The sequence below is a fragment of the Mesitornis unicolor genome, unplaced genomic scaffold, assembly GCF_000695765.1.
Source record: "Mesitornis unicolor isolate BGI_N332 unplaced genomic scaffold, ASM69576v1 scaffold6116, whole genome shotgun sequence".
In the NCBI taxonomy this organism is placed as follows: Eukaryota; Metazoa; Chordata; class Aves; order Mesitornithiformes; family Mesitornithidae; genus Mesitornis; species Mesitornis unicolor.
This window is the reverse complement of record NW_010191574.1, coordinates 22,649-38,688: the sequence shown is the minus strand read 5'-3', so window position 1 is coordinate 38,688 and position 16,040 is coordinate 22,649. Positions and strand designations below refer to the sequence as shown.

The window sequence follows — 16,040 nt, the reverse complement described above, 5'->3', positions numbered from 1 at the left end:
AGGCAGAGCACGAAGGTGCTGCGGGCAGAGCTGCCCCGCTGTATTTAACCACCGACAGGAGGGATTAAGGTAGCAATTCAGCCCAGCAGTGGTTGTTTGAACGCGTTTCCTTAGCCTTCCCCCCTGGGGAACAACAGAAAAGCCCCCCCTCCGGTGTGTTTTTCATTCAAGTCCAGTAACAGCGGTGCCAATTTTCAGCAACACCCTGATATTGAAACTATAGTCACTCCGTTAAACAAAGGAAAGAGCCCCACACACAACCCAGTACAGCAGCTGTAGCTCGGCAGAAGCAGCTCCTACAGTATATATAAAATACATCCTTACAGCGAGTAATGTCTAAAGAAAGCAAGTATCCACATTACCTCCCAAAGGAAACACCAGAGCCTCAGTACTTGGAAAATTTAGAAGCAGACTAGGAAAAAAACCCAAACAAACAAAAACTCTAAAACCAAACCAGCAAACAGCTAAGACCATTTTTCTTGTCATTCTGCTTTCTTGCCACACATTTGCTTATTGCTTGGATTCTCCCCCGAGGTTAGCTTTTGAATTCGTTTATTTGAGTAGAAAAGCACAGCGACCTAAGGTTAATATTAAACTATTTATTTTAGTGTCCTTTGATGTATTAGATGTAAATCAAAAGCCCACATAACTGAATTTGGCTGACACTGCCAGTGTAAACTGAACACTGGAAGTTTCAGACTATGTTTTCTTAAACATGTATTTGACATGGCCATAAAAAAAAGAACAAAACTCTTCAGTAATCGTGGCAGCTCAGAAGCAGGTCATGCTGTGGCATAGTCAGTGGGAGCACATTAGGAAAAGAAAATCTATATTAATGATAGCTTTAATGGAGCTTATCTCTGACAACTTTTTTAAAAGGATTTCCTCTTATAATCTTTTCCTCTTGAAGTTCAAAGTTAATTTTGATAAATCATTGAGAGGTAAACAATTAAAGTAATAAAGGCAATTACATTTATTTAGCTGTTTTACCTTTCCTGAGGTAACTGGAAGACACTCAAATCAGTAAATACAATTTGTCAGCCACAAACCAAACATTAATTTTTTTTTTTAATCTTAAACATCCATTTATCTAAAGAATAGTCCCTTCCCCTTAGAGTTTAATATATGTGCTGTAAGATGTAGTTCATTCTCACAACCATCTTACGCCCATTTTAAGAGGCACATGCTAGTTTTCAAAAGATCTTTTGGAAGATAATTAAACTACTGAGTTTATGTAAGGCATGAGACATCAAACTAAGCCTGTAACAAGCCCTGCACTGTAACACTTGAAGACATTAACACATAATCCATACCTATATATTTTAATGTGAGCTTTTTCGGTTCATTCTCAGTGCTGATAGAAACTTGTAATTAATCGAAGGAAAAAAAAAAGAGACAGTAGTGTGGAAGACCAAAGTTGTTCATTAAATATACAGGAGAAAGGGGCTAAATTCATTCTACTTCAGGCTTTCATGGCATAAACTTCTCCGAAGTGTTGAATGTCAGATTTTTAACCCTAAACATTGATTGATGTACTCTGCTAATGTATAGACTCACAACAACTGTTTATTCCTGGTGAAATTCACCTAAGCATGTGATCAGAAGTAAACATGCCAAACATCCATTTAAACTTGTCCTCTGTGAGCCAACAAACATTACCAGCCATTTAAAATACACTGCATTTGCCCAAAACCACTGGATCCATCAAAACCTAAGAGACTAGGGTAAGATGAAATACTGACAGTTTCATGGCAAAAGACTGAGGTATTCCAATTTAATTGTGCAGAATCTGCCAGTAAAGGATAACCAACTTCATTTTCCTAGATGGAAGCCAAAACTGAACTTCCAGATATGTTTCTTACATTAGCATTTTGGGGGCAAAAAAAAAGTGGGCATATTCAGCACAGTTAAGCACACTACACATCCCACTGAGATATTACTTTAATTTTCTTTCAAATATGTATTTAAACCACTACTGTTATATTAAGCCTTCCATGAAGTTTCACTAAATGCTATGCAGGTTCTGCACCTGCTCCTCCTGAAATATCTGATGTGCAGATGCCTCCTACTGACAAACGAGAAATACTACAACCTAAAAAAACCACTGAACCCGATCCTTTAAAGTCTCTACAGCTGAGATCCATTTATGCCTTATTTAATTTCTCCTTTTCAGTGTTCAGAGAGTTGATACCGGCAACAGAAATGTTTGGTTGTTAAATACATTCGTCTCCTATATCAAAAGCTCCCTAACTTTGACTCAAGTAGTTGAAATTTTGTATGTGAAACCTTAATTAAGAGTAATTATGGCAAGAGTATCTAAAGTGTACTTTTTAAGCCCTGAGGGAAGTTAAACAAATTTGGGAAGCTACTGTAAAAGACTAAAAAGCCCACAATTTTACTAGTGTTCTGCTGGGTAGTGAACCTGCAGACAGCAGCGTCACGCCAACTATCAACCATCAGTTTCAAAAGGATGCTAAACCTTATGTCTTGAGTGACAAAACATCACCATTTACTCCCTTACTGCTGAAACAGATAATGGGTTAAGAAGGAAACCTAAAGGAAATATGAGCTGGTTATTGCCAAACAGAAAGAAAATGGGGGAAAAAAAACCAAACCCACCGAACTAGTCAAGGGTTGAGAAATACATGACAAATAGATGTGTTGCAATATATGATTCAAGTAATTAGACATTAAGTGACTGCTTCTTAAAGTATTTTATTGACCTTTACCCTCTCCTAGTGATGTCACTGGAACTTGCTGCTGACCAGATGGTGAAGCACTGAACATAGGATCTGGGGGGCAAACTCTTCCTTTTACGAATCCCATCTCACATGTATACATGTATATATATCTCACAGTAAAACAACCAGGTCGAATTTTGACCATGACTATCAACCACATTCCCCCATGCCTGAGCACTCACTGCAACCCACAGCAGCACCAAATGGAGACACTGCACAACGCACAGACTATTGCATTGCAGCTGCTCCAGCTTGGCTTTTCCAAAGTCTCTTGCACTTCAGAGACAGCTGTCCTCTAAAATATCAAAAAGCACTTAAACACACATTGTAGAGAAAGCCAGCCAGTAAGAGGGCTTAAGTGACCCGACTCTTAGATATGATCATCTAGTGCCGAGTAAAACATGCTGCAAGTTCAGAACTTACCAACCGCTTCTCATCAACTCCAGGGTAAACATAAGTTTGGGCAGATACTCTCAACACTTGAGCACGGAGAAGTACAGCTCACAACAACTGAGTTCAGGAGCTAAGCCCCCTTGGCAGCTGCAGAGACTTGTCAACTCAGCACACTTTAGTTAGGTATCTGTGAAAACAAGAGCCCTTCTGCCACACCACCACACTCCTTGTGCACCCACTTCTGGTACACCAAGCAGACCCAAATGTGCAATAGCTCATCTTCTGCTTGCTGTGCTTGGTCTTTTCTGCTTTACTTGCTGCAGCGTTCCTACAAGAGCCGAGACACAGGCCACATGTGGAAGACTGCTAGGTCTGAGCAGAGGCCCAATAGGAGGATTTTAAGAGTGATCAGAAATTTCAGGCAAACTTCTAACTTCTCTTGACAGTGTACTGAAGTAAGATTTACTATTTCCAGTAGGTGGGTTTATGTTCACTTTAGGTAAGAATTAGCAATTGAAAGTTTATTGCCAAACAGAAAGAAAATGAGGAACCTCAAAAGATCATCCAGTCCAACCCCCCTGCCAGAGCAGGATCACCAGACCAGGTCACATAGGAACGCATCCAGGTGGGTTTTGAATGTCTCCAGAGAACGAGACTCCACAACCTCTCTGGGCAGCCTGGTCCAGTGCTCTTTAACCCTTACAGTAAAAAAGTTTTTCCTTATCTTTACACTGAACATCCTGTGTACTAGTCTGTGACCACTGCCCCTTGTCCTGTCACTGGGCACAACCAAGAGTCTGGCTCCATCCTTCTGACATCCACCCTTTAGATATTTGTAGGCATTAATGAGATCCCCCCTCAGTCTCCTCTCCTCCAGGCTAAACAGATCCAGCTCTCTCAGCCCTTCCTCATATGGAAGATGCTCCAGTCCTCTCCACCTTAGTGGCTCTATGCTGTTCCTCATCCTTCTTGAGCTGGGGAACCCAGAATGGCACACAGTATTCCAGATATGGCCTCACCAGGGCAGAGTAGAGGGAGAAGATATCCTCTCTCAACTTGCCGGTCACACTCTTCTTAATGCACCCAAGGACGCCATTGGCCTTCCTGGCCACGAGTGCACATTGCTGGCTCATGGCCATCTGCTGTCCACCAGGACTGCCAGGTCCTTTTCCCCTGAGCTGTTCTCCAGCAGGTCAGCCCCATCCTGTACTGATACATGGGGCTGTTCTTCCCCATATGCAGTACTCTGCACTTGCCCTTGTTGAATTTCATTAAGTTTCTCCTTGCCCAACCTTCCAGCCTGTCCAGGTCACACTGAATAGCAGCACAGCCTTCTGGTGTGTCAGCCAATCCTCCTACCTTTGTATTGTCAGCAGATTTGCTGAGGGTATGCTCTGTCCCATCATCCAGGTCACTGATGAATATATTGACCAGAGCTGGAGCCAGTACCAGCCCCTGAGGCACACCACTAGACACAGGCCTTCAAGTAGACTCTGACCCACTGACCACAACTTTCTCATTAGTTCAACACCACCTTGGAAACCTGCAGGGAACCACTGTATCTCAATCAGAACTGAGCAGTTAAGAAAATAAACTGAAGGTGGGGTAGCAACAACTTCTCTGACCTGAACAAGAAAGTCTTGGATTAAAGGAGGCTACAGACTAGAGCTGAGACTACCTACTCTGATAGTAGAGCTGCACTAGGCAGCCGCACCTACCTATCCCCAACATAGCAGACCCTACATACAAAAATACCTTCAATGCCTGTCCTCTTTGTACTGAGTTTAGCATTTTTTTCCATGAGCCACTGAGAATCCCACAATGCAGTCATCCTCCCCAAGACAAGGCATCTGAGAACCAACTGCTGCACAGACAACTCTGGAAATAGGAAGTCTCTGGCAGACAAAGTAATCATCCAGGTGCATGTCAGTTGCCAGCAATTTCTGAATCAGGCCTACCACAATGGGCCTTAAAACACAGGGAAAGTTAAGAACCAGCTTGAAGGCAGCGATGAACGCATTCAATTCCTGCAGTTCTCTATATTCTGCTGGGTTGGTTTTTTGTGGGGTTTTTGTTGGTTTTGTTGGGTTTTTTTTTCATTTAAAAAGTAAAAACATGTCAAAATTACAATATATGCTATATAACTCGGGAAACATCAGTTTCCGAGAACCCAACTAGGAATCTGATCTTACAATGCTACTTAGCTGTAGGAAACATTGGTAAGAAGTGTCAATATGCCTAGTGTTTAAATAATTCAAGGTAGCATTTTTAACTGCACCTGACATCACCCTTCTCCAGAAAGTAAGACTTAAGAATGATGAGCTTAAATATGATCTACTACTTTATTTCAGGACACTGTTTTAATTTTTTGATTTTTTTTTTTTACCATTAACAATTATACCAGACAGCAAAACTAGTGGTATTGTAACCTAATCTACATTTGCTGAAAATGGAGAACTATCAAGAAGCATCCCTCTCCATCAAGCATAAGAAATCTGAGTGCACTTCCCTCTTATCAGAAGTCTCAGTTAATTCTCTTACGTCTTTCCTCATCAACTCCCCATTTTTTCTTAAGATAATTCTCCCTTCAGTACAATCAAAACTGGACAGGAGACATCATTTGCACAGGTCTTAAATTTTGGTGCAGTACTGCAACAACTGACCAAGAAACCTTATTTTAGTGACATTTTCCTAACCTGAACTCAGTAACAAGGTAACATCTTCCTCAAATACTAAATGAAAGGTTTTCTCTACAGCTGGTATAAGTCCAGGAAAAGTGAAAAGAATGAGTCACAATACTCCAATCAATGTTGAAAGTTTAATGTTCCTGCTACATACTGCCTTTCAGAATCACTAAACAAGAGTGTGGTTGATCACGAAACTATGTTAAGCACCAAAACAGTTTTTCTTTAACTGATGCCCTAAGAGCTGGCACCTCAATTTGTATGATTATATCCTTCCCTTTTTTGCAGTCTGGAGAGCACAAGAACAGCTGATTTAGAACTAGCAAGTCAATCTAGAGAGCAGCTTACCAAAATCTGCTGACAGAGATGGATTCATGGCTCTGGATCTTGCAGGCTGCAGGTACGCTTTGGTATCTACCAACTCCCCTTTTCAAATATTGTACCCCATTGTATGATATGAAGATATTAAATGAGAAAGCAATCAAAACAAGCCAATGTTTTTAAGAACAGCAACTTCGGAAATTCAGACAATTTTTATCAGTGCTTTCTCTTGCTAAGGTAGTTGTCAGATGCTGTTAGTAAAATAATGGGCTAGATCTAAGTAAGGACTTCAGATACTTCCCATGTCCAAAAGTACAAATCCTAAAGTCCCAGATTAATGACTGCTAAAGCTCATAACATACCATCAGTTTGGTCTCTGCATGCCCTGAAGTTTTAACTTAATCCTGGGAGACATTCAAATAAGAGATCAAGTGATACCCAAACACTTGGTAAGGTCAGTGCCTTAAAGGACAAGCATATTCTGTCAAGATTAAGCCTGACAGGGATTCTGAAATGAAGCAGTGTGGTATTTAGGCCTTCAAAGAATACAAAAAAACCACCAAACAAAAACAACCGAGCATATATGTAGTTTAGTCAGAGCACACTAGATCTTCTTCCACTCAGAAGGGCTGAGGATTCAGGGCACTCGAGATAAGCCTCATCCTGTATTACTTACCCTCCAAGCAAGAGAGATGCTACAGACACTCTTTCACCAGCCCCATCATCACATTGCTGCTGCCTCCTGCTTGCCCTGCTCTTTTCACTTTTAACCCTTTATGGCCAAGTCAGTATATTGGCGGCAAGAAAAAAAATAAAACAAAGGAGTAGCTACTACAGAAACAGATCCACAGCTAGGCTGCACACTTTTTTCCAACATTACAAGGACCTTCCCATCCCTCAAAAATGTTATCTGGGTACTTGCTTAGAAGATCAGAACTTCTATAGTTATGCAAAAGAAAAGACTGCAGAGAGTACATTAGCATCTTACTGACTGGGAAAACTCAAATGGAAGACATCAGCTCATAGTCCCTTAAAACTGAGTGCATTCAAATCCACATCTCAACAGCACCTCCAATGCTGGGCTAGAGGCAAGGTTAGTACGAGAAAGATCTTCTATAGTCTGTATGTGTCATCTAACAATGAACTTCCAGCAGGGACAAAGTATGAACCAGAATGTGCAAACATGAGTGCAGTGAACAGAATATTAGGTGAGGAGAGAGGAATTCCTTGAGGTTTGTTTCCTCCTCTATAGGTGCTTGACACTGAGTACAAACTAGAACACAGCTCAGTGTTTAGCACTCCCTTGGGCTGCAGGGCAGATTTTGTTCAGGACAGCCTAGCTCTGCCTACACAGACGGGAAATAATAACCAATGCCTTAAAGTCAGGCAAGGCAATACCGAAGTCCTTTATCAGATCTAGCCCCACTTCTAAAAACTTGTCTTCTCCAAAATGGCAGTGTTGATCAATCACTGAAACACCTAGCTCAGATTCACAAGTACCACACTGCAAATGGAAAATATGGTTCAAACTTTCTAAACTATTGGGTTTGTTTTTGAAATGCTATATAATTTACTTTTCAGTAACTCTCAACTTTTTTTCTAGTAAGAAGTGAACTGCAGCATGAAAGATGTGCCTTACCAGTTTACACATGCAGATACACACTTCATAATAAAACAAGACTAGCTTCTGAAAATACTAGGTTTTATTCACACCCCAGTGGTAAACAATAACCTTAATATGATGACTAGGTTTCTTTTGTAGATCACTATGTCACATAAAATACAAAACCCATAGCATAAACAAGCTGACAGTTATGAATGTTTAATGTGGTCTCGTTGGAAATTAAACAAGTTATACTAGTCTTCTCAAGTAGTCAAATCCAAATTCATCTCCTAGTTAGTACAAGTCACTGCCAGTTCTCTAACAAAGTAATGAAGGCACAGCTAGTGCAAGCAGACTTAAACCCGTCCAGACTACTGGGCTGAAAAATACTTTGGTTGGTTCTTCAGGAGAGAGTTTTCTCTAAACAAATATTGGTCTCAGTTAACAGTTCTGATAATCTTCACAGCTGCAGTCTAATAGCTACATGACAAAGACTTCACAAGAACCAAACTATGTAGCAATGAATTAACATTCATGCTTTAGGGGATTTACTGCATTCTACATATTGGCAGAAAATTATACTGTTAAAATGCTAGGTAGATTGAACCTACATTTTAAACTGGTTCTTATGTGTTTGATTTCTTTTTTTAACAAATTGGTTACTTAATTCTACCAAGATACAAAACATAAGGCTGTAAGTAACTAATAGTTGTGTTTAGGCTATTACAGTGCAGGTAATCCTCAAGGCCACATACACACTGCTTCACTGCTGCTTGCATTCTGCTGGGTTTTGATCCTTCTGTTGAGAAAAAAAGAAATATCAGTTTGCAGATATAACCAATTTAAATAATATTAATATTTTGTTTTATTAATAACGCTAAGCATACTTCCTCAGGTTCCAGAATTCAGGTTCTTTCATCTTTTCCCTTCAACTAATTGTCTAGCATTAGTAATACCACTGTCTTTGGATATGGGAACATCCACAATGCATTTATTTTGGCTCTGTTAGGACAAAGGTTTATGATCCAGAACAAAAATCTGTTCAGAAGTAGTGAGGAGAGGTACTCTGAAAGACACAAGCTGGAAAAAGGAGGAGGAGAGTTCTGCGTAGTAGCAAACAACCCATCTCAGAAAAAGCATCCAGGCCTTCTCCACAGTTTGAGGCAAAAGAAACTTTCCTGTGGTCAGTAACAAGGGCACAGCCTTATTCCAGAAGCCACTATAGAGCAGTGCAATGAAACACCAAATCGTGGTATGTTCTTAACACTCCGGAAACACCTTTTGCAATAAATTCTAATTGTTAAACTCCAACGTGGAAAATTTCTTCTGTTATATTGAAAGAGACAACCAAGAATATCACACAGTAATATGATAACTTAAGGAAAAGGCTTTTTAGGGGCAGAGTTCAGTAGCAAGTTTTACTCCATTACCTTGGTCTGGATAACTATTCTAGGATCAGTGTTTTAAGAAATCCAGCTGGCTTTCAGCCTGCAATCAGCTTACAACTATTTATTCTTCTGTTAATACACTGTACTACCACTTCTGTCTCTAGCCCTTTGGCAGTTCTGAAACTGAGCATAGAGTCTTGCCCTTTCTGAGCTGTTTAGCCTAGAAAAACAATCTGAAGTGGTGGAAATAAACCCATCTCGCAGCTCTTTATTTTGATTCCAAAGCTTTCTTGAACAGAAAGCAATTTGAATATACTATAGCAGACGAAACATCAACAGGTTGTGAATTTTGATTAGTAGTTCTATATCATACATCTTTCAAGCACAATGCTAAGATTATGTAATTCTTTCCTAATACTTTGATTGTAGCAAGCACATTTCACAGCAGACATTTTTAGTTCACGCAGACTTAATTTTCATGACTGCAACTTTCACCTACCGCTGTCAGATACTTTCAGGTGGCCAAACATGCCTTTCCGTCAGGCAGGAAAAAGCTATGAACTGAGTGGTTCAGAATCACTTTTCCAGCAAACAGCCTGGCTCAGTCATTTCTCTTTTTCATGGAATAAGCAAGCTGTCAGTACTTGGCTGTACATGCGTTCCTGAAACTTGACTTCTGCTGCCTCAAGTGATAAAAGAGTTGCTGTTATCTACCCTGGAAAAGCCTCAGTTTTGTACTCTGCTGGGAAAACCTGTGCCAGAGTCAGCTTGTGACAAGTATCCAAAAAAAGTGAACCTGGATTACGCCATTCTCTGCATGTCTTTACAACCGTTAGAGAACATTTTCATCATTAGCAGCAACATGATGCAAGACAACCAAGCCCAACTAATTTCAGTGCTCAAAGAAAAAAAAAATTACTTTTACAAAACAATTCTTGAAGAAAAAACTTCAAAAAAGTTGCTCTACCAGTATTAGTCTGTCAGAACTGGGACTGAAACAGCCTGAGCCAAAGCATACTCATCATAGGGCTATTAATTAAATACTTAAACTTAAAATCAAGATTCAACCTACATAAAATGTGTATACATACACCAACTTCAAACATTTTTTAATTCCTTACTTTTGGTTCATAATCAGGATCATTTTCTTCATCTGCTTCTTCTTCCCCCTCCTGAAAGAAAACACTTGTTTATATTTCTCTAACTTATCCACATTCAGTTTCCTGAGCCATTTTCAAGAAAATTAAGATCAAATTCTACTCTTAAATACATTAGTTACCATGTTAAGTTATGCATATTCTAATAGTCTACCATCCACAAAGCATATAATCTTTTGACATCAGTTGCAACCTAATTTGTAAGTCATCTGATGGTTGTCTTCATTTGGGCTTTCTGTTGTTTTGTTGGATTATTTTTTGAATATTCACCCTAGATCCACAAAATGATGTGTTGTACCTTCCATTCATAAGCAGTACTTAAAATTAGTGTCCACGGCATACAAAAACTAAAGGAACTCTTATTCCAGGTAACAAGCTACAAAAGGGGAAACCACTTAAATCAAGGCCATCTGTCAACTTACCTCATCATCTGCCTCTTCACCTTCTTCGTCATACTAGGAAAGAGGAAATAAATGGTTTTGATAGTGTCATAAATGCAACTACAAATTACTCAAGTGCAGCCAGATAACTCAAGTAGATGCCAGAGACTACACTGTATTGTGCTCTAAGAGAGCTTTGTATACCTGACAGATTTAAAAATGCTTTATGCACCAGCATGAACAAAGTTTAAGCTCTTAAGGTATACTCCAGCAGAGAAAACTGTCTAAGTTCCTTGTGTGCAACACCAGAAGATCAGACTGTGATAACCCTTCTGGCCAGCAGGGTGTCTCAAAGTCCAAGGCAATCCGTACAGTCCATCACTTCCCTCTTCCAGCCAAGGTTTTGGACTAAGGGCTATCATTTCACATACTAAAAATTAATTTGAAGGCTGAACTTACCTTAGCCAAATCAAACTGTCAAATTGGAACAGGGGAGAGAAAAATATTTTACGCATAAAGTTCTGAGTTTTTGTGGTTTGCTTTTCAAGCTTAGCTCCTTTAAAGCACTTCATTCAAGCTTTTGAAAAGCTTGTGTTGAATATTTTGGCATACTTTGAATGTGTTTATTATTTTCTAAGAGTGCTCTCCTGAAAGCAACACACTTGACTCTCCAGGAACGTGGTGGCCCCAGAATGACTGTAAGCACAAAGAACAGGCTGAGCAGGTAGATAAATAGACTAATTTGTTCTCTGGCAGCTCACTGCTGTTCTACCAAAGTACTTGGTACCCCACCCTAGAAAGTGCTTATATACAAAATTCAACTCAAGACATCCTCTAAATGTTCAGCTTCTACCACTACCTTTGCCACAGAACTCTGAAGTCACTACTTTGAAGGTGAATTACATTTGTGCTGCTCTTTAGTGAACATTCAGCTAAAACTAACATTAATACATCCATTTTAAGGATATCAACATTCTAAAAGTCAGAAATTACCTGACATCTTTAAGCAACATTTCCAAGTTTTTAGCATTCTGAAAGAGCATTATACTTACGTCATCATCATCATCTTCAATAGCTTCTCCTGTGAAGTACAATACTGACCGGGGGACTATACGCTCACGCAAGAAATGACCTATTTCAAAGTCTGCAGCAAGGATTGCCTCAGCATCATCATCCTGCACAAAACAACATTATCACCTAAACCATAAGCTGATAACTACTTTTTACACAAAAACACAAGCTGCACAGTTTTAGATGTGGTCAGATTTATACAAATCCAGATTTTATAAAAATCCAAAAAAACTTTTTGTGGTTCAGGACTTGCTTTATAGACTTGAAATTGTCAAGTCAAGTTTTACACTATAGACAGCCCACATGCATTATGCAGTGAGGGGGTTGCTTCTTCAGGAAGCTGAATTACACAAAATTCCGGAGTTTAAGTTTTATTCTTCCCCCACCTCCAGCTTGCTTTTGTTCCAAGCAGAATATCCATTAATACCTCCCATAGGCTTTCAGTTAATATGCACAATACCCTTAAGAACGAAATACTAGCCAGGTAAGGCTATCTAATTAAAGATTTTACAAGCTACTTCTTATTCCTACAGTGCATCTCTTCTGCGATTCCCACTGAACAAGCTATTGTGAAAGCATGTGAACACCTAAAAATGCTCTCCAATCCCATCCCAAGTTTTCATTCCCTTTGTTTACAAACTAAATGTTCTGCTGTCTCCAATCTGAGAAGTTATCTTCAATTCAAAAGGCTTGGGCTTTTTTATTTATTTTTTTTTTAACATTATGAACATACAGCTTGTGGAGACTGCCAACTGGAGTTCTAACGGTATGCTTCTGCAGCTTTAATCACATTTCTCACTCAAGCTGCACAACGTATTCAGCACTGTTAAGTGCTTCTGGTAGTTTTCATCTTTACAAAAACATGGCTTATTGGAACAGTTCTCCACTAGTGAGCACACAGAAGGGTGGGCTCCTGCAGTTTTCTATTCTTGTTTTATTGCTTTCTCCAGGAGTTAAACAGCTGGAAATTTTTTAACAGCATAAAATACAAACCAGATACATGCAGATACATTGGAGAAGATCACGCAAACAATGCCTGAAGAGACTTACACTGCCCATTAGACCAAATGCTAATAAGATCGCTACACTTCCATCCAACTCAACAAATACTCCTTCTAGTAAAGAAAACTCAGACACATACTATTTGTCACAAGTATGCTCAGTTAAATACAGAAACTGTTAAAGCTGAAGCTGCTTAAATTCACAAACTGTTTTAACAAATGCTTTGTATATGAAAGCATAAATTCTTCTATTGGTGTTTCCCCTCCATCCCTTATTTTAAATAACCCAACTTACCAGGTCTCCACTTTCAGGAACTGCAGAAAAAAAAAAAGAATCAAATGAGTGAAGTACATACTACATTTAAAGGTAATGCAGATAAACTAACATTCAGTTTACCTTCAGGAGGACTAAAGAAGTTGAAAAAAGAATCATTTGAAACAGTTTTTGTCACTGTTCTAACTGTTCCACGACCCTTATGTTTCTGCTTCTTCTTGATGGTTTTCAAAGTAACATTTTTTCCTTTTTTCCAGTCTATTTGGCAGCTGAAGAGGAAAGAAAAAAAAGAGCTGCAGCTTAATACCACTCCTCTTGTTACAGGTACCTATTGAAATTATCACAACTGCAAGGGATACAGTGAATATAAAATACCAAGGTAGTACTTATTCAGATTTACCTTTTAAATTAGTTTATACCTCTAAGAACAAAAGTAACAGGTTCATTTTAGGACTGAAGTTTTTACATCCAAAAGTTTCTCCTTCCCCACTCAGTCTCTGAAATGCTGATTTTCATCTGCTACAGAGTTCTATCTAGTTTCCTATCAAAGAATGCTGTCACATTATTTTTAGTGCTACCTATCCATTATAAAGTAATGCTACATTCAGCCATGCTACTAATACCACGAGGTTTACCACACCTATCACTTTTATCAATAAGCCCTTAAATAATGCATCAAACAGGTGTGTAGTTTTTTGGCTGGTTTTTAGTTGGTTGGTTGTGGGCCTTTTGCGTTTTGGTGTTTTTTAACTCTGTCCTGCTAAATCGTGCCCACAGGCCTGTCCGACACTCAGAATTCTGGTGACATGTAAATGAAGAAGTCACTTCAATAAGACTGTCCACGTGTGCTGAAGTTTTATTAGTTTCCTTTAAAAGATTCAAAGGAAAGAGGTGAGTTGTACAGAGACAAGCAGAGTCTGTCTTAGTTAAAAAACAAAACAAGGACTAGGAATAAATCATTTTCACAAAAGCAGAGAATCATCCTACAGGGAACCTCTGCTAGGATTTAAGTCCAAACTGGAGAATACAAAACAGTTCAATCGAAGCTACTCAAGCACCTAAAGACTAAATCTTACAGGGCACTTGCAGAAATATATTACATTAAGTGACTGGGAAATGAAGTAGGAAACAGAAGTCAGTATCATAACTGCTCAGTAAAACCAATCCTGACTATGCAGTGACAGGCTCTGAATTAGTTATCATTGCTCAGAAGAGCAGTCAGAACATAAGAGACATTAACAGGAAAGCAACTGAAGAGGTCATGATGCACAGAACCCTGATGTACCTGTATGGCTAATTGTGTATGACTCAGGTTTCTTTCATCCTTCTGTTCAGAAGAAAAGGTACATGTACAGAATAAAGATATCATTTTGTCTGAGGAGTAACAGCTAACATTACAGAGAAAGGAGTGTGACAGATCTTTAAAATCACAAGGAACTTAATAGGAGATGACTGTTCTCCATATCTCAGACAGAACAACTGAAAGACAAAGGCAAACATTTAACAGATAAAACAAACTGGACGATGGCAATATAGAAAGTAAAACTGTAACAAACTTCCCAAAATGCTGCATATGAGAAATACAAAAAGATTAAAGAAGTGATCAAACAAGTTTTGAAAAAAGCTGACAAGGTGTACAAAATATAACACCATCCATCCTCCAATTCAGTTTTAGTGACTGCAGGGCAGTATTTCTAGATAAATACTGATTTTTTTTTTTTAATTTATATGCATATATACTATATATACTTTAAGGATGCTTTTCATAGAGGGCAAGAGCTCTCAATTACCTTCTGTAAAAAGTCAGGAAAGGAAGGCAAAACACCAGCGTGGCTAAGTCGAGAGCTGCTGGTCAAATTTAAGGACAAGAAGGAAATGCACATGCAGTGGAAGCAGGGACAGGTATCCTGGGAAGAGTACGGACGTAGCCCAGTTGTGTAGGGACGAGGTCAGGCAGGTCAAAGCGCAGCTGGAACTGAACTTGGCAAGGGATGCAAAGAATAGTAAGAAAGGCTTCTGTAGGTAAGTCAATCAGAAAAGGAAAATTAAAGAAAGTATACCCCACTCCGATGAACACAACTTTGAACAACAGATGAGGAAAAGACTGAGTTACTCAACTTTTTTGCCTCTGTCATCACTGGCAACCTCTCCAAATCAGAGAGATAAGGATGTGATGGATGGACTGTTTGGTAGATACGGAATTGGCTGGATAGTCACATCCAGAGGGCAGTGGTCACTGGCTCAATGTCCAGACTGCAATCAGTGACAAGTGGTGTTTCTCAGGGGTCCGTATTGGGACCAGTACTGTTTAGTATCTTCATCAATGACAGACAGTGGAATTGGGTGCACCCTCAGCAAGTTTGCAGGTGATACCAAGCTGAGTGGGGTGACTGACGTATCTGAGGGATGGGATGCCATTCAGAGGGACACAAACAAGCTCTAGAAGTGGGGCCATGTGAACCTGATGAGGTTCAACAAGGTCAAGTGCAAAGTCCTGCACGTGGGTCAGGACAAATCCAGGTAATCAATACAGGCTGGGGTATGAAGGGATTGAAAGCAGCCCTGTGGAGAAGGACTTGGGAGGACTGGTGGATGAAAAACTGAACATGAGGTGGCAATGTGCATTCACAGCTCAGAAAGTCAACTGCATCCTAGGCTGCACAAAAAAACATGGCCAGCAGGTTGAGGGAGGCAATTCTGCCCCTCTTCTCTGCTCTGGTGGGACTCCACCTAGAGTACTGTGTCCAGTTCCGGAGTCCTCAGCACAGGAAAGACATGGATCTGTTGAAGTCGGTACAGAAGAGGGCCACAAAAATGATCAGAGTGATAGAGCACCCCTCCTATGAGGAAAGGCTGAGAGCATTGGCACTGTTTAGCCTGGAGACAAGACAGCTCTGGAGAGATCTTACTGCAGCCTTTAAATACTTAAAAGGTTCTCATAAGAAAGATGGAGACAGATTTTCAACAAGACCTGTAGTGAAAGGACAAGAGGTAATTGTTTTAAACTAAGATTAGATAAGGAATAAT

General features: G+C 39.6%; 1 protein-coding gene across 3 annotated transcripts in view; it reads right to left on the bottom strand.

Annotated features, from left to right (window-relative positions):
* Positions 1-7,820: 7,820 nt before the first annotated feature.
* Positions 7,821-16,040, bottom strand: part of NAP1L1 (nucleosome assembly protein 1-like 1) — an 18,312-nt gene continuing 10,092 nt past the window's right edge. Inside the window, exons 9-14 of one of the 3 annotated variants that reach the window (XM_010186774.1) lie at positions 13,137-13,282; positions 13,035-13,054; positions 11,720-11,842; positions 10,710-10,742; positions 10,252-10,302; positions 7,821-8,541 (exon numbers count right to left, since the gene is read on the bottom strand). In XM_010186774.1, the coding sequence (XP_010185076.1) occupies positions 8,506-8,541; positions 10,252-10,302; positions 10,710-10,742; positions 11,720-11,842; positions 13,035-13,054; positions 13,137-13,282 (409 nt within the window). In that variant the 3' untranslated portion in view covers positions 7,821-8,505. The remainder of the gene's footprint in view (positions 8,542-10,251; positions 10,303-10,709; positions 10,743-11,719; positions 11,843-13,034; positions 13,055-13,136; positions 13,283-16,040) is intronic. The other 2 variants (XM_010186776.1, XM_010186775.1) reach the window with 2 other exon arrangements.